Source organism: Stomoxys calcitrans, chromosome 4, assembly GCF_963082655.1.
Source record: "Stomoxys calcitrans chromosome 4, idStoCalc2.1, whole genome shotgun sequence".
Taxonomy (NCBI): domain Eukaryota; kingdom Metazoa; phylum Arthropoda; class Insecta; order Diptera; family Muscidae; genus Stomoxys; species Stomoxys calcitrans.
Window position 1 is genome coordinate 44,236,148 of NC_081555.1, and position 26,812 is coordinate 44,262,959.

Here is a 26,812-nt window from a genome sequence, read left to right on the forward strand (position 1 = left end):
TATGAGTCGGGAAGATCATATTGGTTGCAGCGATCCAGAAGACAAAGCTGACCAACACCAACATCTTGCACAGTTGTCACGGTTACAATGTGCTACGTAAGGACCGCTTAAGAAGTGGAGGTGGAGTATTAGCCTTCGTGAGACACCATTATGTGCCATATAGACCCATCCCGTCTGCACCTGACTCTAGTGACCCCTTCATGGAATGTATGGAAATATCAGTCAAATCCGGTACTGCCGAGATAGACCTATACAACGTGCACATACCGCCGGATGGTAATTGTGTCCAAATAATGGGCAAGTTTACACTCCCGACATTAGTGGCCTACTGTTTGGCCATAATCGCCTGGTTCTAGGGAACTTTAATGCACATCAAACTTTATGGCATTCTCACCTAGGTAACGAACAGCGGGGCATAGCTTTGGTAAAGCAGATTGAAGGCTCCACGTTTTGCACGGTGAATGAGGATGCTCTCACTAAGATTACTAGGATGTGCAGCAGCTCACCAGACATTTTCATTGCTTCCCCTGAATGACGCATCATGGCAAGCCGTCATTTCTTTGGGATCAGATCACCTCCCCATAATTCTTACCATCGACCGACCACCTGATTCGAAGTAGGCGGATTGGGTCGGCTTCAGAGAATACACCAATAGCCGCTTCAGCAAACTGACATCCCCCAAAAAATGTTCTAGTTGCCGAGGGGAAATTCTGAGACTTCATTAAGGCAGCCGCCGTTCGCTTTATACCAGCTGGTGCGGCCCAAGCGTGAAGTATCCCCTATTCCTTAATGGAATGTTCATGGAAAATTGTTTACTTAGTTAGTCAACGAAAATAAGAGGGATATGTGTGTGCAACACTTGAAGCAATGTAACTAAGGTACCGGTTTAGACAAACTGACATCCCCCTAAAATTGTTCTAGTTGACGAGGGTAAATTCTGAGACATTATTAACGCAGCAGCCGATCGCTTTATACCAGCTGGTCAAATACCCTAAGTGCGGCTCAAGCGTCAACTATCCCATATTCCTTATGTGTGTGCAACACTTGAAGCAATGTAACTAAGGTACCGGTTTAGGCAAACTGTTACTCTACTGTTAAGTCAATCTCGAGCACCGAAAGAAGGGCTGGCAGGACTTTACTGTGAGTGACCCGAAGAGATGCGTTGTTCAACCGCTAATTTATTGTGTATGCCAAGAGTGCCAGGGCTAGCAGCAGAGCCATTCCTCGTATCCGTGTTCACCGAGACGTTGGACAGCCACCACAATTTACCATGGAAGTCAATCCCATGGCAGCCGGTTGTACGCACCGGATTGACCCGATGGAATCCTCATCGGCAAGGGCTGCCGCCTCAGTGTACGTGTTCGTCTTTTTACGTCATGGGAGAGGCACATCGCGGAGTGCCTCTCCGCACGCTTCTGGTCCGTGCCGGGATTGAAAAGAACCCCGGACCCTAGTTCTGTTTGGTTTGCCAGAACCTTCATCATCGGTCGGTGTCGATGAGGTGTAACCGGTGCATGGAGTGGGTACATTTCCGATCTTGCTCTGGCCTCACTTCACTACGGGAGTATAGTCATACTGGTTATGTCGCAAGGTGATGTGCGAACATAGCCAGCAGTGGGTCACAAGCGTCGTCGTCGTCGCCTTCGGCGTCCTCGTCGTTGGACTATGTGACCCCCCGACCTCTCCCGTACGGTAATTTACGCAACGGCAGCATCCTAGCCCTAATATTGCCAGGCCAGTGTCGGGAAGTGAATCGTTCTTGCAATTAAACTGCAACGGACTTCGTGGCAAGATCGATGAGATCGTGGACTTTATGAGTCTGAAGAGCATATTGTTCGCAGCGATCCAGGAGACAAAGCTGACTAACACCTGCAGCTTGCACAGTTGTCACGGTTACAATGTGCTACGTAAGGATCGCTCAAGGAATGGAGGTGGGGAATTGGCCTTCGTTATACACCATTCCGTGCAGTATAGACCTATCTCGCCTGCGCTTGACGCTAGTGACCCCTACATGGAATGCATGGGGATAGCAGTCAGGTCTGGTACTGCCGAGATAGAGATATACAACGTGTATATACCGCCGGTTGGTAGCTGTGTCCCGACTAATGGCCAGGCTTACAACCCCGACATAAGTGGGTTGCTAACTGGCCATAATCGTCGGGTTCTAGGGGAATTTAGTGCGCATCACACGTCATGGCATTCTCCCCTAGGTAACGACCAGCGTGACATAGCTTTGGCAGAGCAGATTAATAGCTCCACATTTTGCACAGTGAATAAGGATGTCCCCACTAGGATTACGAGGAGATGTAGCAGCTCGCCAGGCATCTCCATTGCATCCCCTGATCTCCTGAGTGACGTATCCTGGCAAGCCGTCATCTCTTTGGGGTCAGACCACCCCCCCCATAATTCTCACCATCGACCGACCACCCGACTTCATAAACTCTGAGTGCCGGACATTTATCAATTATAAGAAGGCCGATTGGACTGGCTTCAGAATCAGCGAGCTGAATCTGGAAATAAACAGGGTAGTCAACGAACCTAAGCGGAATTTGTGGCTAAAACACTTGGAGCAATGTAACTTAGGCACCGGTGTAGGCAAACTGTGGGCTACTGTTAAGTCACTCTCGAACCCCGGTAGACGGGATGACAGGACCTCAGTCACTTTTGGCAAAATAGCCGTGACTGATCCGAAGAGATGCGCCAGGTTGTTCAACCGTCAATTTATTGTGCATCTCGAGAGAGACGGGGCAAGGAAGACAGCCATTCGCCGTATTCGTGGTCTCCGAGCCGATGAACAGCCATTAAAATTTACCGTGGGCGAAGTTACGAATGTCATCCGTGCCGCCAAATCTTCTAAGGCGTTGGGCCCCGACGGAATCTCTACATTGATGTTGAAAAATCTGGATTCACCTGGAGTTGAGTACCTTACCACTGTCCTCAACCTGTCATTGAACACTCTTATAGTTCCCGACGTCTAGACAATGGGCAGAGTGATCCCGCTACTGAAGCCTGGAAAAGACCCGAGTTTGGGGGAGTCGTACAGATCGATCTTCCTTCTCTCACCAGTGGCAAAGACGATTGAGTCATTACTTCTCCCGAGCCTCGTAGGAGAATTTCCATTCGCCGAGCATCAACATGGATTTCGGAGACTGCACAGCACAACAACAGCTTTGCATGCCATCACCGCACACATTTGCCATGGCTTCAATCAGCCCAGACCATGTGATAGGACGCTCCTCGTAGCACTGGACCTATCGAAGGCATTCGACACGGTCAGCCATGCCAAATTATTTGAGGACATTGCCAACACGTCCCTCCAGCTAGGTCTGAAACGATGGGTCGCGAATTATCTGTGTGGTCGCCAGTCATTTGTGGAATTTAGGGATAAGAATCGAAACACCGTAGAGTGAAACAGGGAGTTCCCCAAGGTGGGGTGATATCTCCGGCACTGTTTAACCTCTACCTATCCTCCATTCCAACCCCTCCAGACGGCATAGAGATCGTATCATATGCGGACGATTGTACGATCATGCCATCAGGCCCCCCACTCATTGATGACATCTGCGATAGGTTGAACGTCTACCTCAACGAGCTTGCCTCATGTTTCGCTGCAAATCTTCAGCCACATTATTCACCACAAATACGCGTGAGGTGAATACCGAGCTGACTGTGATGGTCGATGGAGAAATGATTCCGACCATCAAGTGTCCCAAAATACTTGGCGTCACATTTGACAGCTCTTACACATTCTCCTCTCACATGCCACAGCAATCTGCGATTAAGTCAAAAGTAGCAACAAGGTCCTCAAGTCACTTGCTGACAGCACTTGGGGTGCAGACAAAGAAACCCCTTTGGCCACGTACAATGCAATTGGCCTGTCTGTGGTAAGTTATGCAGCGCCAGTGTGGTCTCGTCAACTTTGTAACACGCAGTGGAATAATATTCAGATCTGTCAGAATGCCGCCCTCCGAACTGCGACGGGCTGTCTCCTCAGTTCTCATGTGGACCACCTCCATCAGGAGACAAAGATCCTACCAGTGCGAAGACATGCTGTCCAAGCATTACCTTTTGGGCTGCTATCGCAGAAACCATCCAAATCATCATCTTGTGGATAGATATCCACCGCCCAGAAGCCTTAAGGTAGATCTACACGATCTAGAGCTTGAGGTTCAGCGCTACAAGAGAGAACCTCTAGATCAAGCGGCATATCAAGCAGGTCTAAATAACATTAATGCAGACACGGTAGCAGATGCGGTAATTGGCTACCGGGTGAATGTAGTCCTTGGAGAACGACCGCCACCCATTGCAGCCGAAGAAATCGACCTCCCCCGGCAAACCAGGGTAGTTCTGCCTCAATTACGTTCCGGCAGATGCAGCCGCCTCAATTCCCACAGAGCTAGGATTGATGCCGACGTGCAAGATGTATGTCCCGATTGTAACCAGGGACCGCACGATACACGTCACCTGTCTAACTGCTCGGCCAGACCCACTCGACTCAGACCCAGAACACAATAAACTGCTACAACAACAACTACAACCATAGAAGTTACGGATATCATCCGTGTTGCCAAATCATCCAAAGCGTTGGTCCCCAGATGGGGAGTTTGAGTGATTGAAATCGTCCAGAGACTTGTAATACATTGGGAAAGGCATGTAAAATTCGTTTTCACCGAACTTTACGCATTTATTGAGTGGGGCGCCTTTTAAGAAAGTGTCCCACGAATGCTACTTTTTGTGCCACCTTTTGAAATTTTCCGAAGGTAAGGCTGGGCGGCAGGATTATTTGTTATTAGGCCTTGTAAACATGGCATAACTTACATCAAAAACCAAGCACATTTTTGGTTTTACAATATATTTATTTACTCATTCTTGATCATAACTTATACAAAAAATTAGGTTTTGTCACATGTTCAAGGAGGTAATAGGTCACCACATATAAACTTGGTAAAATCGGAACGAATGTACACTGTAATATACATGTCAAAAAGAATTAAGGTAGGATTTCTTGTTTACATTGTCATGTAGAACAAAGGAGACACAATAAAAAAAAATAATCTTAGAATAAAGAATTGCGTTAAATGACGACACATTTTTCTTTTGTGTGTGTGTGTGTTTTTTTTTTAATAACTTAGATCCAAACTAAAATTTGGCTGTGAATTCTTATTAGTACGGTCGTGAGCGATTTCCACTGGGACTGTTGCCGCGCATAGGGCCACCGCCGCCACTGTTGCCACCAAAATCTCGACGTCCACCGCGATCACCTCCGGGACCACCACCGCGACCTCCACCGCCGAAACGGTTACCGCCGCCGCCACCGCCGCCATAACCTCCTCCTCCACCACCTCCTCGGCTGTCTCTGTTGTAACCGCCGCCGCCTCCGCCACCACCACCACCGTAGCCACCGCCGCCACGACCTCCGCCGCCGCCGCCTCCACTGCCACCATCTTCGTCGCCTTTGGGTGTTTTGCAACGGTTACATTCATTACGCCACGCAAAGTTAGTATTGTTACAACTGCTACACCGCCAATCACCTTCGCGTGGAGCTACGTTATTATTTCCGCCGCCTCCACCGCCACCGCCTGGACCTCCCATTCTTGGACGGCCCCCACGATCTCCACCACGATCACCGCCGCCACGGCCAGAGTCATAATCTGAACCGCCACCGCCACCACCACCGCCGCCGCCTCCTCCTCGATCAAAACGGCTGCCACCGCGATCACGATCGCCACCACCAAAACCTCCGCCGCCACCTCCTCCTCCTCGTCCACGACCTCCACCGCCGCCGCCACCTCGCCCACCGCCTCCCTTATTCCAATTGTTTTGACGCTGAGCCAACGAAACCTTGATAGTGAAACCATTAAAATCATGTCCATCAAACCAAGCGATTGCTGATTGCGCAGCATTAATGTCATCATATGTCACTGTGGCTTCTCCTTTGGAAACCCCGGTTTCCTTATTGCGATACAACCATATCTTTGGCTTTGAGGTACGTTTGTCTTTCTGTAATGGTATCATTATTAGTTAGTTTACACGGCACATTTATTTGTCTTAATTTCATTTGTAAAATTACCTTAATTATGCCAATAGCTCCAAAGTGAGTCTCAATATCTAATTCGGTAGCTTCGGGATTCATGCCAGAAACAAATATGGTATCTTCCTGTGTAACCATATCACCACCGCCACCACTACCATATCCTCCGCCTCCGCCACCGCCACCTGCAAAATGTACCTTGATTAGATTCCATATAAAAACCAAAGCAATTATGATAAAACACATTCAATATTATTGTAGTAAATAATAGGTCAACCTCTCCTCTCAACTCTCACTCGTATAATCAATTGATTGAACAAACTGACGATCGTAATAAAGGTCATGAACATTATGTTGTATTGTATATAAACCACTTAGAACATACAAAACCATACATACGATTTTCCCCATAACGAGGGAAAATATGGAAACCTTTGCTTGCTAAATCACGGCTGGGTAACAATTTGCCTCCGCAGCAGAAAGACCTTTTGGTGGTAGGTGTTACCCTCCCTATGAAGTTACTCTCGCTTGTAACACCAAAGAAACATTTTAACACACACATACACACACACACTCTTAGTTATAACCATCATTATACGCAAATATTTAAACCATATTCTGTTGAAATGTGAAAGCATATGAAGTAGGACGACAACGAAACACGAAACACTATCACAACTTTCCTCTATACCATACGCCTTTCATTCGTTGTATACCCATATTTTTGCAATTTAATGTCGGTATATGTATGTGTGATCAATAAACCAATCATCCACTACGACTCTTGTACACAGTTAACAAAGTTAAACATAAGATTTGTTTGCTAGATTATAGAGCTATCTGCAGTGGCCACATATCTGTGAATATTTTAGTGTTGTCATCCTTGTTGATATTTGATCGGTATATGAAAATGTTAAGATTCCAAACAACCAACAGCCACATTGTTTAATTTTCCTTTAAATTTGGTGTTTTTTAGCAAATATCGTCGTGGTTCCGTATTTATTTATGCAAACCTTTCAACCTGCCAAAGAAGAAAAGTGTTTTGTTACACACACCTGTAGACTAAATCAACTGGGTTTCGTCGTAGTTGCTTTTTTACTCTGTATTTTCATCATTGACTACTCTTTGATAGAAATGCAACAAAGGATATATTAAAGTTGCTCCAGCGGCCCTGAAGTTCACCAGAAGAGATACTCTAACCATACTATCCATTACATCAAACTTTGTACTAACGAAGCGATAATGGGTATTTTGTCAAAAATTCTGACAACAAAAATTCAAAAATAAAATGAGAGACTATGTTTAGTTGACACACTTGGTATAAACGAGTTTATATAACTTGCACAACACACACCTCTAAAGGACGACGATACGAACCTCAACCGTTTGATTGGATAATTTTTGCAACTTTTGATTTAATGGATCGATTTCAGAGCTGGCCAAATATTAATGGCACATATCAATTGCAAAAGTATTTTTTTTTTTGCAAAACTAAACAAAAATAAGCTATCCGACAGACACTGAATGAATCCTTTAAGATACATTGCGCCTATAGAGGACGCAATAAGCAATCCGAAACTGAATGTATCCTTTGAGATAAATTGCGCCTATAGAGGGCGCAATTTTCATCCGATTAGACTAACATTTTGTAAAATGATTTCTCTCATGACTTCCAACTGACTATAATAATAACCTCTGTTTTATTTGGTCTGGGCATTGATATTGCTTTTATATAAATCGATCTACTGATTTTTATACCCTCCACCATAGGATGGGGGGGTATACTAATTTCGTCATTCTGTTTGTAACTACTCGAAATATTCGTCTGAGACCCCATAAAGTATATATATTCTTGATCAACGCGACATTTTATGTCGATCTAGCCATGTCCGTCCGTCCGTCTGTCTGTCGAAAGCACGCTAACTTCCGAAGGAGTAAAGCTAGCCGCTTGAAATTTTGCACAAATACTTCTTATTAGTGTATTTCGGTTGGTATTGTAAATGGGCCATATCGGTTCATGTTTTGATATAACTGCAATATAAACCGATCTTGGGTCTTGACTTTTTGAGCTTCTAGAGTGCGCAATTCTTATCCGATTGGAATGAAATTTTGCACGACGTGTTTTGTTATGATATCCAACAACTGCGCTAAGTGTGGTTCAAATCGGTCAATAACCTGATATAGCTGTCATATAAACCGATCTTGGGTCTTGACTTCTTGAGTCTCTAGAGTGCGCAATTCTTATCCGATTGGAATGAAATTTTGCACGACGTGTTTTGTTATGATATCCAACAACTGTGCCAAGTATGGTTCAAATCGGTCCATAACCTGATATAGCTGCCATATAAACCGATCTTGGGTCTTGACTTCTTGAGTCTCTAGATCGCACAATTCTTATCCGATTTGAATGAATTTTTGCACGAAGTATTTTGTTATGATGTCCAACAACTGTGCCAAGTATGGTACAAATCAGTTCATAACCTGATATAGCTGTCATATACACAGATCTGGGGACTTGACTTCTTGAGCTTCTAGAGGGCACAATTCTTATCCGATTTGAATGAATTTTTGCATGACGTATTTTATTTTTACTTTCAACAACTGTGTCAAATAAGGGTCAAATCGGTTCATAACCTGATATAGCTGTCATATACACAGATCTGGGGACTTGACTTCTTGAGCTTCTAGAGGGCGCAATTCCTATCCGATTTGGCTGAAATTTTGCATGACGTATTTTATTTTTACTTTCAACAACTGTGTCAAATAAGGTTTAAATCGGTTCATAACCTGATATAGCTGCCATATAAAAGGATCTGGGATCTTGACTACTTGAGCCTCTAGAGGTCGCAATTATTATCCGATTTGCCTGAAATTTTGTACGACGGATCCTCTCTTGACCATCAACATACGTCTTTATTATAGTCTGAATCGGTCTATAGCCCGATACAGCTCCCATATTAATCGATCTCTCTATTTTACCTCTTGAGCCCTTGATGGGAAATTAACGATAGTATCGATATTTATTATTAATACTATAGAAAATATCGAATGTTGCGATTACCGTTAGTTTGCCAGCTCTAGTCAATTATGAACTGCAAATCAACTATAGTTGCTTTAGCAGAACATAAAGCCGTAAAATAAAAAAAGAATACAAAATTTTGTATTTTTTTATCACTATGTGACTTTCAACGTTCAGCTACTAAGTAAATTTTAAAAAAGTATTCAAAAAGGAAATTTCTTAAAAAATTTGCTACGTGGTAAGGCAACTGGAAACTTGGGTTGCTATCCATAATCGACCTATTTGTTTTCCTAAAAAACAAAAATAAAAACAAAAGAAACGTATCGCTAAAAACTAAAAAAAAAAGTATTATCACAACAGTCTTTCTGCTGTAATTCTTTTGTAAAACTTTAAATTGTATTCATGTTAATAGGCCGTGCTGCAAAAAAAATACCACTAATGTACTGTGATAGGTTTCTGAAAGCAGTAACTTTTAAGTAACTTTTTCAAAACATTTGTGTCCCGTCTTTTTATACCCACCACCATAGATTCTTAATCGGTTACACTACCTATTCAGGAAAATTTAACGGCTTTGTGCCCTTATATTTGTATACTCTTATCCTCTTGGCATTCTATATGGTGTTATATCAATACACATCTTACTGCCAAAATTATCGATATATCTATCTATGCAGTTGTTGTTCGGTATTGTAAAACGGTCATATCGATTCATATTTGGATAAAGCTGCAGTACAGACCGATCCAACTATTAAATTTCTCACTGAGCGCCGAAAAGCCTAAGACAACTTACAATACAAGTAAAATTGCTCAAAAGTGCGCTAAAATGTTTTTTTTAATTAAATTTTTTTAATGCTACTGCCAGCAAGTTGACCTCAATTTTTGGTAGGTTTTCCAACATATTAATACCAAGTTAATCACTGTAAAAATTCATTCACTTCTTGTCATTTCTGCGTAATCGTTAAGAGTTCAGAACAAAACCATGGATGTCGAGGGACCAAATACTGTTACAAGGGGTCTCAATGTTGTAACTTTCGGTAAAAAGGTGTTACGATTCTAATATTTACTGTAGCTGGTACGAGTGCTAAGGGATCGTTTTAAAATTTCGTAAATTCAAGTTAGGAAATGCGGTTTTGTGCCTTTAATCAGAAAATAGGCCTATGTGGCAGGCTCATAGAAAGATGGTTGTTGTAGTAGTAGCAGTGTGTGGTACACTGAGGCGGCAGCCCTTGACGATGAAGAAATTCATCGGGTCAATCCGTTACATACAACCGGCTGCCATGGGATTGATAGAAAGATGGTGATGGGTTCATGCAGGCTATAGAGTGATTGCAGCAAACAGACGGACATGGCTAGATCCTTTATGAATAACGACAGTACTATATCGTTTTTAGCGTTGAAAATGTATAAATTGATGTTCTTCAAATGGAACGGCAAAACGGCCTAGTCTCCGGTGGCGGATATAAAAACATATAGCGCATTTTTGGCTTGTAGAATATTTGGTAGGTTTTGATTGAGTTTGATAGGATTTTTCTTAAATTTTGGTAGGAAATAATTTTCTCGAGTGGCAACACTGCTGCCAACCATACCAATAGTATTGGAAAAATTTCAGTTTTAGTTGTAGTAGAATTAGCTCTTTGGAAATGACTGACCATTTACAAATTTATTTTTTCTACGTATTAATAAAAGACGTTGACTTTTAATAGTTTTCCACTACACAGAACCTCTTGAAATGTTTTTAAAATGTTGGTAAGAGTTTCCACTTTACGACGCACACCTGGGCTCATGAAATTAAGATACTTGCCATAGACCTTGCACGAAAGACGAAAAATACAAAAAAATAAAAAAAATAGTAATGTGAGTTTAAAAAAAAAAATATTCTGGTGTGTTCTGTGACTTTTTTTCCCACCAAATTAATTTGTTGTTACCACACACAGAGAAAAAATTCAAATAAATTATTTGTTGTATGATCCTTTTTTTGGTTTTATCTAAAAAAATCTCATGATGAAAATTTGAGAAATTTTGTAACTTTATTAACCTGCTGATTATAGTTCATTTTAGGGAAAATGTGAAAAGTGAAACCCACACGATTGAGGGTTCTGCTGCACAATGATATTTTTAGTTGCTAAGCTACAAATTTACGAGCTCATATAATTAAGTCATTGTTTCTGAACTGGAATGGTGATAGTTTTACATGCCATCACCGCATACATTTGCCGTGGCTTCAATCAGCAAAGGCCATATAATAGGACGATCTTAGTGGCATTGGACCTATCAAAGACGTTCGTTCGACAACATAGCCAACACGTCCCTCCAGCCAGGCCTGGGTCGCGAATTATCTGTGTGATCGCCAATCATTTGTGGAATTAAGAGCTAAGAAACTAAGAAAGCACCGTAGCAAGAAAGAGAGAGATCCCAAAGGCGTGGTGATATCTCCGGCAATGTTTAACCTCTATCTATCCTCCATTCCACGCAGTTCAGATGGCATAGAGATTATATCATATGCGGTCGATTGTACGATCTTGGCCCATCAGGCCCACCCCACCCATTGATAACAAACGTCTACCTTAAGCAACTTGCCTCCTATTTCGCTGCCCGAGATCATCAGAAGATATCTGCTACCCAATCTTTATCAACATTATTCACGCATGAGGTGAATGGGGAGCTAATAGCGATGGTCGATGGAGTAACAATTCCCAGAATACTTGCTGTTACATTTGCCAGCTGTTACATATTCTCCCCACATGCCACAGCAATTTGCGATAAAGTCAAAAGCAGAAACAAGGTCTTGAAGTTACTTGCCGGCAGCACTTGGATGGCAAAGAAACCTTGATGACCACGTACAAAGCAATTGGTCAGTTTATGGTAAGTTATGCAGCGCTAGTGTGATCTCGTCAGCTTTGTGACGCGCATTGGAATAATATTCATCACGAGACAAAGATCCTACCCGTGCTTAGATATAATGCAATACCTTCTGGGCTATTATCGCATGGACCATCCCCCCCAAATCATCATCTTGTGGATAGGTATCCACCACCCAGAACCTTTTAGTTGGATCTACATGATGAGAGGTTCAGCGCTACAAGAGAGCATATCAAGCGGATCTAGACAACATTCATGCAGACACGGTAGCAGATGCGGTAAATATTGGATTGCCCAAAAAGTAATTGCGGATTTTTCATATAGTCGGCGTTGACAAATTTTTTCAACGGCTTGTGACTCTGTAATTGCATTCTTTCTTCTGTCAGTTATCAGCTGAGTGTAAAAAAAGTATATTTGACTAAGGTTCATTCTAAGTTTTATTAAAAATGCATTTACTTTCTTTTAAAAAAAATCCGCAATTACTTTTTGGGCAACCCAATAGCTACCGGGGTTAATGTAGTCCTTGGAGAACACCGCCTTCCATTATACCTAAAGAAATTGACTTCCGCCGGCAAACCAGAGTAGTTCTGGCTCAATTACGATCCGACAGATGCACCCACCTCAACTCCTACAGAGCAAGGATTGATGCCAACGTCTAGGATGATGCGTGTCCCGAATGATAACTGGGCCCACACGACACACGTCACCTGTTTAACTCACTCGTCTCAGATCCAGATTCCTCTGGGTTTCGGATAGTGAAGTGCACATTACGGAGGTAAGCATGTCCGCCTATGACGCTGAATTCCTACTTTTGGATTATATAGTAGCACCCGGCCTCTCACTGGACTTTCCACTCGATACCGCTGATTTTCCGCCACTGCAGTTGCAGCTACTCCGTAATGCAAATGCAAATTGCAAATTTCCCCCATGAACATTCCACTAAGGAACAGAAAGGGACAAACTTCTCACTTATCAATGAGTGCTGGCCGATTCAAGTTTAAGCTCAATGATGATAAGGCTCCTCCTTTTTATAGCCGAGTCCAAATGGCGTGCCGCAGTGCGACAACTCTTTGTGGAGAAGTTTTTACATGCCTGCCATACCAAATGGTACAGTACCTCCCAAATGTTGCCAGCATTAGGAGGGAATAGCCACCGCTGAAAATTTTCATGATGTTCTAGCCAGGATTCGAATCCAGGCGTTCAGCGTCATAGGCGCACATGCGCTGCGGTGGCCTCCACAAACATACAAACATTTTACTTGGCATTTATATAGCCCTGTTCCGGTTTTTCATCTCATTTTAACTTTTAAGATTTGAAATCACTTGAGGTTGCAATTTTTGTCTTGCAAGGTTTGCAAGATTTAAGAAAAAGAAAATCTTTCGTTGTGCGTTTAATAAAACCGAAAAAGGTAAGTTACGTTTGAACCACCATTTCTTAACATACAAGCTGACCGATTAGTTTCGAAGACTGAGGAGTTTATAAAAAAAATTCCTGTAACGGTTAATGCTGGTGAGTTTTGCAAGTACTTCAAACTTGTAACACTTGCAAACTGGTCGATTTAGAACGGTAAGTAAAAATATGGGGCCTTATAAAAATCATCATTACTTTACACCATTTGAAGTGAGCCTGAGGTTCACAAATATATTTCGCTGCTTTTTTTAACTATCCAGCAACAACATTCCTATGTGGTGCTTAAAAAAAAAACCAGTTACCCATAACAACTAAACTATCTTAAACAGATAATGCAAAATAGATCCATTGTGGTGGTTTTGGGTATACAAAATATGTTGCATCATTCAAAGATATGTCCGGGAGGTAATTAACCATTGTTCCTATTCTGTACTTAAGGTTTTTATCCTGAATAAACACACACACACACACACTGATCATCAATGTACATTAAATCTTTGTTTAGTTTAGCCAACTCGTTGATAGTTAAGTACAACCTATCTGAATGCAGCATACAAATTCGAGTTTGAAAAATGTAAGTAGTAAAGTAAAAAAAAAAAAACAATACAATAGTAAATTGGTATTACAAATTGTTATACATTACTCGTTTAGAAAAATATGGGGCCTTATAAAAATCATCATTACTTTACACCATTTGAAGTGAGCCTGAGGTTCACAAATATATTTCGCTGCTTTTTTTAACTATCCAGCAACAACATTCCTATGTGGTGCTTAAAAAAAACCAGTTACCCATAACAACTAAACTATCTTAAACAGATAATGCAAAATAGATCCATTGTGGTGGTTTTGGGTATACAAAATATGTTGCATCATTCAAAGATATGTCCGGGAGGTAATTAACCATTGTTCCTATTCTGTACTTAAGGTTTTTATCCTGAATAAACACACACACACACACACTGATCATCAATGTACATTAAATCTTTGTTTAGTTTAGCCAACTCGTTGATAGTTAAGTACAACCTATCTGAATGCAGCATACAAATTCGAGTTTGAAAAATGTAAGTAGTAAAGTAAAAAAAAAAAACAATACAATAGTAAATTGGTATTACAAATTGTTATACATTACTCGTTTAGAAGATTGCATAGCAATTTGATTGATAGCTTGCAATTTGATTTTACCTTTGTTGTAGTTGTCCTTGCTGCCGCCTCCGTTTCTAAAATAGGATTGTAATAGTAACGCATCATTTAACGATTTGAACAATATTCAGTAATATTTGTTGTTTAAAGGTCATATTAGATAAATTGTACGTGGATTCACAAGCTGTAACATTCGAAATTCTTTGCAAATTATTCAGAGTCGCTGCTGCAAAATTATTCAATCAACGATCACTCAATGCGATTCTACGCGATAGTTTGCGCTGCACATCCTTCGATGGGTGGCCAAGTTTTGTTGCACACCATTATATGTATATATCCACAGGAGCAAAGACATTAATCCCATACACGTTGATATTCCTTGTTGTGTATGAATAATGTTGACATATATACCAAGTTTGTACCGATTGTTCAAACGCGTAAGCAATACCTTTGACCAACTCAAACCTCTTCATTTTATTCCATTGTGACTTTATACACTATTTAACCACCATTAAATATGTGACCCCATATATGGTTTTGCAAACTCTTGATGGAAACACTTGAAAATACGCTCAAAATTCATTAAATCAAAAACATTTTCGTAAGTAGTAAAATACCTGTCTCTCCCTTACCATTGCTTCTCAACTATCTGAAGAAATCTGAAAAACTTAACGAAACATGTACATCCATATATGTATATACAATATATATATATAAATAAATTGTAGAAAGGGGGCAATTGTTTGTATTGTAGCAGGGGAATTTACTAAAATACCAGAAAAGGAATTCTGTAGCAATTTTAAGGACTTTCATGGAGTTAGTTTTTAATTTTGTGTCAGTGAAGAAAGTTGCCGGCGACCACGTTTATTGCAATCCTAATCAGGTATATACTTTATAGGATCTGACGAGATATATTTCGAGACGCAAGATATGTACAAGAACAATATTTTACCTAATACGGGATAGCTGATACGAAATGTTACCAAGTTTACACTGCTATATCTGTCAAATTCGTAATGACAGCTGCATGATATTGGTTTTATTGGCAGCTTATTATGTTTTATGCAAGCCACACAATGCGTTTGACCCTGAGTTATTCGTGATGCATACTTTAGGTTTAATAGTGTCTTTGTGCAAAATTGCCTGGAAAATCGCAACTGGCTATTGTTGGCGAACTCAAACATCTCAAAGCGAACAAAATGTTTGTGTATCACACCATAAAACGTTAATATGATAATGGTGGTGTCGTGGTCCAAAAAAAAACTGCAACACCTAAAATAGTTAGACCAGCGAAGGCCCAAATTCCATCTTAAACTAATGAAAAAAGCGTTCTCCAATAGAGCAAAATGCAAATGCAAATTTTGCCCATGAACATTCCACTAAGGAATGCATGGGCAAGCTTCTCACATACCAATGAGTGCAGTCCGATTCAAATTTTAAGCTCAATGATCATAAGGCTCCTCCTTTTTATAGCCGAGTGCGACACCTCTTTGGAGAGAAGTTTTACAAGGCATAGTACCTCACAAATGTTGCCAACATTAGGAGGGGAAAACCACCACTGAAAATTTTTTCTGATGGTCTCGCTAGGATTCGAACCCAGGCGTTTAGCGTCATAAGCGGACATGCTAACCCCCGCGCTACGGTTGTGAACGTACTCTTACACTTATGCACGAGCTGTCACTGTAAGTCAGTAAACTAAACATCCTTATTATGCTACTTTAAGAGCGAAATCAAAGCCAAATCATCTTCGCCGACGAAGCTCATTTTAGGCTTCATGGGTTCTTCAAAAAGCTAAATATCCTTTCTAGGTAGGTTGAAAATACGCCTGCGCTTTAGGAATAAAAACTACCTCTACACAAAAAAAAAAAAAACAGTTTGGTGCCATGCCAATTGTCACGTGACCGTGAATGGAATACGCTGTCGCATGCTCACCGATTATTGAAGATATGGACCTGGATGACATGTGGTTTGAACAGGACTGTGCCTCAAGGCACACAGCACAAGTTACAGTCTGTGTTACCACTCAAGAAAATTATTTGCTAACAAAATTGAAAAAAAATCCTAACGAACCAAACTCGACCAAAATGTTCTACAAGCCAAACATGTGGTATATGATTTTATACTTTCCACCGGAGGCTAGGTCATTCTGCCATTCCATTTTAAACATATCAAATTATACATTTTCAACCGTCGTTATTCATAAAGGATCTAGCCATTTCCGTCTGTCTCTATATCCTCACTTATATAAAGAAGGCCTACATCTTAATATAGCACCCTATTTACCCGTATTTTTGCCCCGACTTCAATGAACAATCGTGCCGAGTTTGGATAAAGCTATCTCCTGACTTAAATGTTTGGGCCTATAAATGCGCTTTTTCTACCATTTGGCGTCATTACAGTGAGTTGCATGGACCCCCCTCAACCCCCTTTGTATGCGGCTGCCACATAGGCCTATTTTCCGATTTAAGGCTCAAAACCGCATTTCCTACCCAATATTTACGAAATGTGAAAGAGATCTCTTAACAACCGTACCAGTTACAGTCAATATCAGAACTTACGCCCTTCAATCACATGGCAGCTAGTTGTACGTACCGGATTGACCCGATGGAGTTTTCCATCGGCAAGGGCTGCCGACTCAGTGTATAACACATTGTTACAACAACTTACGCCCTTCTTACCGAAATTTAAAACAGTGAGACCACTTGCAACAGTATTTTGTCTCTCGACATCCATGGTTTTGTTCTGCATTCTTAACGAATACACAGAAACGACAAGTAGAGAATAAAATTTCAGCTATTCCCTGCGGTTTTTTCAGTAATTAACTTGGTATTTACATGTTGGAAAAACCTACCAAAAATTGTGGTCAGCCTACCAACCTACCAAGAGAATAAAAACCTACCAATTTTAGTAGAAACCTATCAAACACGGCAGCACTGGTTACAATCGGTTTATTGAAGAGTGTAATGAGCGTGTTATCTCAAGAAATTGTCCAGTCGATTGGCCTTCCCTCGTTAGTGTCATTTGACGCCTCTAGACCATTTATTTTTGGGGGGCTACATCCAGTCATTGGTCTATGTCAACAAATCGAAGACGTCAGAGCCAACATTGAACGGGAAGTAACGACAGTTTCGGCTGAAATGTGTTGGCCCGAGTCCTCGAAAACTGGGTCCAACGTATTGACAGATGCAAACGCGTTCTTAAATGTTTTGATTGTTGTACTACAAGCCGATAATAAAGATTTTGAAATATCTCAAATGGTTTGCGTTTTATTTAGAAAAGGTGTCACGTCTTTATTGTTAAACCCCATAGATGCTGGGCCTGCATGAACGTAGTTAATATCCCAACATCGTGTTATCTGACAAAAAAAAAAAAGTGCCGATTGAGCAATTCGGAAACTCCCAATATGATGATTACACCCGATACAATTTTCCATCTCAAGTGATGATATTTCCGGCCGCCGATGGCCGCTCTCCAATTATTTTCATTGCAAAACATTTTTAAAGTTGCTTTTGAGCCGTGAGCATGCAAACATTACGATTGGCATTGGCATTGACATACGATTGGATTGGCATCTAATCCGATGGAATTTTTTGTTGACTCTTAGAGAATGGCCTAAATATCGACAGATTACATTCTTACAGTTTGCAAATCACTTTTTGTCCGACTCAGAGCATTAGTCAGTCAAGGCAAAAGGAAGTCATACCGAGTAAATGTGAATGGTTCGTGAGATCGGCAGTAAAATCAATGAAAAAAATTGCTCTGCAATAAAAAAATTGTGGTCTTTTAAATTGGTAACACTTCGTGTCAGCTACCCTGTAGATTGTAGGGTCATGTGTTTGATTTTTTTTTATATTGTAAAAATAAACTTAAAAGCTGAACCAATTGTAGGTTAATGTAGAATTAACGCATCCGGTGAAATATGGTACTTAATTATTTTGTATCGGCCCCTTGCGGACCCTCCTACCCCCTAACCACAATTTTCACAAACCCCAGATCAACAAAAAAAAAAAGAAAAAAAACCTTGAACGGACGTGTAGATCTATCAGAACAATATTTAAATCAAATAGGGGCTGCTACGAGCATTAAAGTGAATGGCGGTATGAAAAATCCCCAAACGGACATTTAGGTTAATTGGTAAAATATGGGACTTAAATGAATGATCTCTGAGAGTAGAGTACAAATTTTGTAAGAACATTAAGAACCAAGGACCTTCGAGGTATTCCCATAAAATAAAAACATCAATTAAAGTTCTTTTGGTGTATAGTAGAAACATTCTGGGGTGAATCTGTCGCTCTATAAAAATTTTGAATCCGATTTCCTATGATAATGCAAATATTGTTAATTTACCCATGAACATTCCCTTAAAGAACAGGGCAAACCTTTCACACATCAAGAGTCCATTTCAAGTTTACGATCAATGATAATGATTCGTATGGTGCATATAGGAAATGTACGTCTATATAAATTCCCTGAAAAAATTAAAAAATGTGAATCCGAAAAAAGCCACATGGTGTGGAAAAACTTGATTCAGATTCCAGATTGATTCAGATTCCAAACAATCATTATTTGCAATTTGCCATTTAAGCGTGCAGCAAAACGCTTTTGGATTACTTCCTGGCGCGGGCTGAAACTTTGAGCCCAGATTTGTGTGGTGTTCATCGTTAGAAACTTAGCTGGGAGCTACCGGGCACGTACACAGGTTGCGGATAGTGGAATGTTCCATACGGAGTATCTGCAACTGTAGTCGCCCACAATCAGCCATCTCGAACGGAGAGTCTAAGTAGAAGTCGGCCGTCACCGGCTCTTGCCTAAATACTGAGTGCCTTGATACTCGATATGACGAGGCGAGTTATTGGCGCCTGACCTAAATGTGTTCTGTATTAGCGATTTTTTTTTTTGGATTATTTCTTAGTTGCAGAGGTAAAGTGGGGTAAGATAGTCCGAATCCCGTTATCAGAACTTGGAGTAGCACACAAAAATAAACACAGTTAACCTAAAATCTGCTTTACAAACTATTTAGATAATAGGTGGACTTTCATTTGCCATATGGATAATTGAAGGCTTACTCTAAGTGGATTTTTGTGTACCATGATGCCAAATGCTAAATTATAACAACGCTTGGCACTTGGGCACTTGTTTGTGTTAGGCAAATTCGAACGTAAAGATGTGTCACATATAACATAGCTGATGATGACTTCTGCCATTTAACGCAATACATTTCTAATGAGAGTTGTTTTCATTTTTTTACACAGAGATAGTTTTCTTTGTGGATTTAGATATACATATTTATACCATTAGAGAAGTAGACCGTTTCAAATTATTATCACACTACCGGAATTGATATTGCTTTGCGAATAAATGGATTTTAAACCTTTCTTTTGATATTTTGTGATTACTTCCAATTTCTAAAGTTCATGACGTACAATAGAACTTCAAATCTTTTCTATGCAGAAATGAACATTACTTTAGCAAAACTTCATAACAGGAATCGTACCTTTGCAATATAATTTCGTATATGAAAGAATCGAAGAGAGGGAACGCTAAAAACATTTTTCTTTGGGCTTGTTCCATAGCCATTAAAAAAAAAATATTTATTTTGTGACATGAACTACACATTTTGTTGCGGGTCAAGCATGTTCAATTAAAATATCGTATGCTGAAAGCCTAACACATATTCTTCAAACAAAAAAAAAACTGTTGTTTTGAGAAGTAAAGAGTTGTTTGAGTTCAATAAATGCCAAGACACAAATTTCCTCAATCAAAAAAAAAAAAATATATAAATATATGTATACAACAAAATGCACCCCAAAGCATCATATCACATAATGAAGGTTCAATGGATGATATGCAGAAAATTGTAATAGAATAAACGGCGTCCGAACAAAATGGCTACATTCATTCCCTAGTTGAGAAGCATAGTTAGTTATTTTCATCCCGATGTACAAATGTATTGGACCATCTTGTAAATTAGACATTATGTTCTGGTTCATTATTGATACGCTTGTTACGGTACGTTTGTTTCTCCACTCATTATAAAATTAACAACAATAATACATACCCATAGCCGCCGCCGCCACCACCACTTCGATCTTGCCATCCACCACCGCCTCCGCCACCACCACCTCCTCCACGATTGCCGGAATCATAACCTAAAAACCACGAGATAAATACAAGTTTCCAATCAAGTTGTCCTCACATGTCAGTGTTCACGAATACAGTACCTCCTGGTTTGTTGTATGACGGTGGAGGTTTACTATACGGTCCACCACCACCGCCGCTCTCGGAACCCATTTGGTAATTAGGTGGAGGTACTGAAAAATTATTGTATCCACCTCCTCCTCCACCACCGCCACCTTGGCCATAGCCTTTTTTAACACGAAAAATTTACAGATATATAAAAAATACTCTGTATTATAAATGAAATGATTAACTTACGATCCATATTTTTTTTGAATGTGTGTGTATACGTATAAAAGAACGTAGATTCAATAAAGGATACCAAAAAATTGCACCCAAACTTTATAAACTGCAGAACACGAATGAGGAACGCACTGAAAAAGTCTTCTATTGAACGGTTTAATCTATTACAATTCTAAAAAAATGGCGACCGCATGTAGTTGCCATATATATTGTACCACAAAATGAATCGCGTGACGTAAAGCGTAAAATACGATTACGATTTACACGGTACATACTAATGTCTTTACAATACAACTCCATGGTGAAACATTTAAAGGTGGTCTCATTTGTACAACAACCACAAATCATATGGTGCAATCCGCTATCTGGACATCAAGCTGATCGACGTTTTGCCAACATCCACAAGGAAATTCGTGTACGTAAATCAAACCTGGCCTAACCATAAGAGCTGTGAGTATGACTTATAATTTAAGGTGTGTATGACTTATAATATAACATTAATTAATATAAAAAAAAATATAGTATAAGTAGGTCTCTTGATCTTTAGATTTTTAGCCCCTATGATGTTGCCTTGGTGTTTACACTGCTCTTTAAATCCGGATTTTATGGTTCAATCATCTGTTTTCCCTTTATAAAATCAGCTGAATCCTTAAATCCGGATTTAATGAACAGTTTAAACGGGGTTCAAAATATATTCATTTACAGGCATGGTACAATTAAGAGTTAGCGTCATTAGCACAACAACGAAAATCTACCCGTTGTTTTAAAATGGATCTTCTTCAAATGTGTATTAAACTTGTATTTTCATCATTATAACACTGTTTTGTTGCTTACGTTTAAAATATCGGATCAAATAAAACACCATTTTAAGATCTTAGAAAAAAAGCACATCTGTGTTAACAAGAATTGCACATTAACTGCCTTGTTCACTAACTTTGTATCACTGAAAGTGAGCGAATTTCGTTCGCCCTTGTGTCAAAACCAGCTGATTTCTAGAAGGGAAAAACAGACTCGACTCACATGAGTAAAAAAAAAGTTATTGAACCAGGCATATAGATTTATTGCAAAATCAAAACAAAAATAAAGAAATTGTACCCCGCTGTTCGCATGACCTCACTTTATAAGTGCATCCTGATTTACAGGTAGAAGCAATTGCCCAACAACAAAATATTGAATGCACTATCTGCCACCGTAACGCAAAGGTTAGCATGTCCGCCTATGACGCTGAACGCCTGGGTTCGAATTCTGGCGAGACCATAAAAAAATTTTCAGCGGTGGTTTTCCCCTCCTAATGCTGGCAACATTTGTGAGGTACTATGCCATGTAAAACTTCTCTAAAAAGAGGTGTAACACTGCGGCACGCCGTTCGGACTCGGCTATAAAAAGGAGGCCGCTTATCATTGAGCTTAAAACTTGAATCAGACCGTATACATTGATATGTGAGAAGTTTGCCCCTGTTCCTTAGTGGAATGTTCATGGGCAAATTTTGCAATTTGCAATCTGTCAAATGGCATATTCTCTGTTCTGTAATCGATAGAAGGCATTCATCGAAAAAAATTTCAGCCATGACTGACGCTTATGAGCGTGACAACATCACCAGGTAATGTACCGTTAACAACTGAGAACAATTTTTTTCTCGCGAAGTATAATAGTCAAGAACTATAACACGCACAAGCAACGAAAAATGGCGTGAACAAAATCACAGTTGCCCTAATCACTGATTTTGCCAGATAGTGCACTCAATATTTTGTTGTTGGGCAACTGCCACTACCTGGAAATGAATATAACTTGGTTATGGCCAATATATATTTGTTACCAGGTAGTGGCAGTTGCCCAACAATAAAATATTGCACTATCTGTCGAAATCAGTGATTAAGGCAACTCTAATTTTGAGTATGTTACTAATTCGCGCCCTTTTTCGTTGTTTTTGTGTCAGGGTTCTTGACTATAATACTCACACACAACCAAAACTCGTTGACAGATAGTGGACTTCGCGAGAAAATATTGTTCTCAGCTGTTTACGATTCACTACATCACATGCATGACATAATTCCCAGATGTCATGCATGTGACGCATACACCTCTGTTTTCATCAATACTATTACAATGACCATGCATCAGATGTACCATGTAAAAGAACCACAAAAAATCAAAATCATTTGATTTTTTTTCGATGATTGGCGTTTATCGATTACCGTTCACACTGAAATTTGTAATCACGACTAGATAGAAATTGAAAAACATATTCTGCTCAAAAAGAGTTATAAAAATAGAAGAAAAGTATGAAAAATTAAACAAAGTTAAAGGAAAGAAAAAAATCGATGTACCGTTTTTGGTAAATGTTCTAATCAACACGTACATGCGATGATGTGCCATATAAAAGGCCTATTAGCTTGCCAAATAAAACACAACTAACATTATCGAATAAGTACTTAGATAATCGATTATCAAAAAGCACAACAATTAAATCGATAAACATATTGCAGGCAAGATTTTTCAAACCGCAGAAGCAATATAGAATAAAACCTCGAGCAAATCATCCGTTAGTGCACACATCACAAACAGTCGGTCACACGATTTAGCAGTTGCGAAAAATCTGAAACGACCTCATATATAAACTATTTGAAAAACCAGTCATTTGATACTTGTTCCTCTTAATGAAAATAGGAAAGTACAAATTTTATGAAAATTTGGAAACCAAAGGATGCTCCATCACTTTATGTTATTCAGTGCGTAATCTAAACAAAACCAAAGATAATTTCAAAGGAAACACCAGACAAGGCTACTCTATACAACATTACGTGAAAAATCGATAAAAATAGATTTTTAGAGGAAACAAAAAAAAAAACTTAATAAAAGTGGTGGTATACATCATTCGGCGTGTGGTGTTTTTTGGTAATACATTGTGGGGAGTAGTAACAATTTCTGCGCAAATTTCTATTGTCTAGGGCAGTGGAAGTGTTCGAGAGTGTTCGTGTGTTTCGTGCACACTTAAACTTGGTTTTGTTTATGACTAACAAACTTCCTGAATAATACAGCAACAAATAATCAATTTTGAATGAGTTGTATCTGGGACTTTCAAGAGCAATTTGTCTAAAAAGTCACCAGAAGTTAAGGTGCAAAAATAAAAAACAACAAAAACAATATACCCCTGGGCCGGAGCAAAACAAAAAGGTTGCGATAAACGGTCAGAGCAAAACAAACAAAAGATCGGTGACAACGATTTAAAAACCGTGTACAAGAGGCGCCAGACAGGAATTTCATATCGATCACAATATACATACGTCGGTGGCTTCCACATACAATAGCATGGGCACAGAAACTAAATTAAATTGTTATTCGGAGAACACTGCAGCTGGTATTATACGTGCTCCAACCAAATCGCAACAATCCTGCAACAATGGAAAGCAACAGACATCAAGCGTAACTTCATCCTCCAGTGTAACCTTTGTTCCCATACATATTGATGAAAATGACGTTATCGAAGGTGCCAAACAAATCATAAAATCTATAAGACCTACATGGAACCTGAACTACGTCCAGTACAAGGTAAGGTATAGATCGAAAGACGCATGTTTGTATATACATATGTGTACATATAAACATAGATCAGTACTTTATGGCCTTTTCAATTTTAAGATTATTAAACAGTTTCATTCATTTTTTTCCTTTGGGACAACTGAACAAGTCAAAGATAACACAAATCAGTGTGTTTGTACAACACACACACACACAAACACAAGTTAGCAAAGAGACATAGTTTTATTATCGCTGGCGTTTTTTTTTTTAAATCATGTGGAATCGTGGCGGCTGCCAGTATCAGTGAGGAGGAGAGAAGGGGTGGTGTTTAGTCTTATTCCAGTGAAGGCAATTGTTTTCATTCATATTGCTGGGCTAATGCAAGTATGTGTGATTCCGCCCGCCTTCCACATTGCGATATGACTAATAAGCGCTGAAATAAATCAAAATCTTTACCTCCCATTTCTCTCGAGTATTATAGATTGAGACCAATTCGTACCTACATAATTTAAAAAGCGTCGTAGAAATAAATACCTATATACGTTACTAGTACCAACATTCAAGATTGAACGTATACAACATCAGCAAATGTAAACAATACTTGCGAATGATTATCTTTTGCCTCAGTACTCATACAAAAGTGGGTACACCAGGGGGGTAATTCCCTCCCATTTGATACCATACTGGCAGCTAAAGTAGTGAAATATATAAAAATGTTCCGTTTCGCAAATTATAAATGCAGAGAACGGCTGAATATATTTACATACATATGTACGTATGGATAATATCGCAATGCCCGTATGTACTGAAATGCCTCAGTATTCTACCAAACAGATATTAGAGCTGTCAGTTTTAAAGCGTTGTGGGGAATTGGCGATTTTGCTCTTCAGTTGATTGTGTTTTATAGCCATAATTAGATTGTCTAAACTGATAATTTGAAAATATGATCTCTCTCTCTCTCTCTCTCTCTCTCTCTGTGTAACGTATGATTTATAATGCTGCAGCCTTGACATGTTCAACTAAGTCAATTATATCTGTATTGAAACTCAGTTGTTTGCACCACACAATGTCAACAACTAAGTTAGGTTAGGTTGAAAAGAGGGTTCGGATGTTAATCCGCCGCATGTTGTTGTAGCCAAATATCTATATGAGGAGGTGGCGATCCTCGTCTAGCTCCTATAGGTGAGGAAGCTCGTTCTGGACTATAGGGCCGATCGCCACGGCAACATGATGGCCATTGGCTGTTTTAAGGCGCCAAAAACTCGCCTTGTCATGATATTCAGAGTATGATATTCACTGAGTATTTATGTAAGAGCCGGTGCCGCTCGCTGATTGTCCGCGACGGCAATTGCTGATGCTCATGTGGAAGGGCCCGGTATCTCGCAGCTAAGCTTCTCATGATAACAATGAACACCACACAAATCGGAACTCAAAGTTCTAGCATGTGTGGTGCTCTTAGTTATCCCTTAACCAATAATCGGTCTATGTGTATGTTGGTAGCAAAACATTTAAAGCTAACAACCGTAATCGTAAAAACTATTCCATGGCTGCCGGTTATACGTACCGGGTTGAGCCGATGGAGTCCTTCCTCGATAAGGGCTACCTCCTCAGTGTACAATACAGTGCCACAACAATAACCACGTTATGTCTTTTCGTTATTAACTAGGAAAATTATGACTAGAAAAACTTTGCAGGGTGGAATTCATCCCCTGTTTTAAAGCTTTTGGATGTTAATGGAGTTCTCAGGTCCTCCAAGCAGGAAAGGGCGTAAGTCGTTGACCACACGAATGCCATTGTCATCATGCTGGGTGGCCGCTTTCTCTGTAACATTACGGGATTGAGAAAGCTGCCTAAATGCACCAAAGGGCTTAGTATAAAGCACTGAAGGAGTGATATGCTACTTTTTACAAGGAAACGGAAGATGGACCATTTTAGACGTTCTGTCCTTATTGGATTGCAGTTGCCGCTCTCTATGGAGACCAATTACTTGGGTGTGATTCCTATCAAAAAACTAAATGTAAAAAAAAAACTTCGAGGATGGAGTCAGAAGTGGACTTAATGTTCTCCACTCCTGTAGCAACTCGATAGAAAGAAGTTGGGGGTTTCATCGGGCAAGATACACTAGAATTTCACGGCAAGTTGTCGTCATAGCCACGTTTTCATGTGGAGTTGGCGATCCTTGTCAAGCTCGTTCCGGTCCAATGGACCGATCGCCGCAGGAACAGGGTGTCAATTAGTTAGATTAAGCCGCCAATAACTCGCCTTGTCATATCGATCATCAAAGGCACTCAGTATTTGTGCAAGAGCCGGTGCCAACCGACCTCTCACTGAAACTCTCCACTCGATACCGCTGATTGTCCGTGACTGCCGTTGCCACTACTCCATATGGAGCGTTCCACTATTCGCAACCTATG

General features: G+C 40.1%; 2 protein-coding genes across 2 annotated transcripts in view; one reads left to right on the forward strand and one right to left on the reverse strand.

Moving 5' to 3' along the window:
- Positions 1 to 4,835: 4,835 nt before the first annotated feature.
- On the reverse strand, positions 4,836 to 20,901 carry LOC106080764 (RNA-binding protein cabeza). Its single transcript, XM_013242292.2, has 6 exons — positions 20,895 to 20,901; positions 20,681 to 20,824; positions 20,518 to 20,608; positions 14,502 to 14,536; positions 6,071 to 6,216; positions 4,836 to 6,000 (listed from the first exon to the last, which is right to left on the reverse strand). Exons 1-6 carry the CDS (start codon positions 20,899 to 20,901, stop codon positions 5,164 to 5,166), a joined length of 1,260 nt encoding a protein of 419 aa, XP_013097746.2. The 3' UTR covers positions 4,836 to 5,163.
- Positions 20,902 to 23,390: 2,489 nt separating this feature from the next.
- LOC106080763 (ethanolamine kinase) overlaps positions 23,391 to 26,812 on the forward strand; it is a 41,450-nt gene continuing 38,028 nt past the window's right edge. The window contains exon 1 of the mRNA XM_013242290.2: positions 23,391 to 24,428. Coding sequence (XP_013097744.2) covers positions 24,189 to 24,428 — 240 coding nt within the window. The 5' untranslated portion in view covers positions 23,391 to 24,188. The remainder of the gene's footprint in view (positions 24,429 to 26,812) is intronic.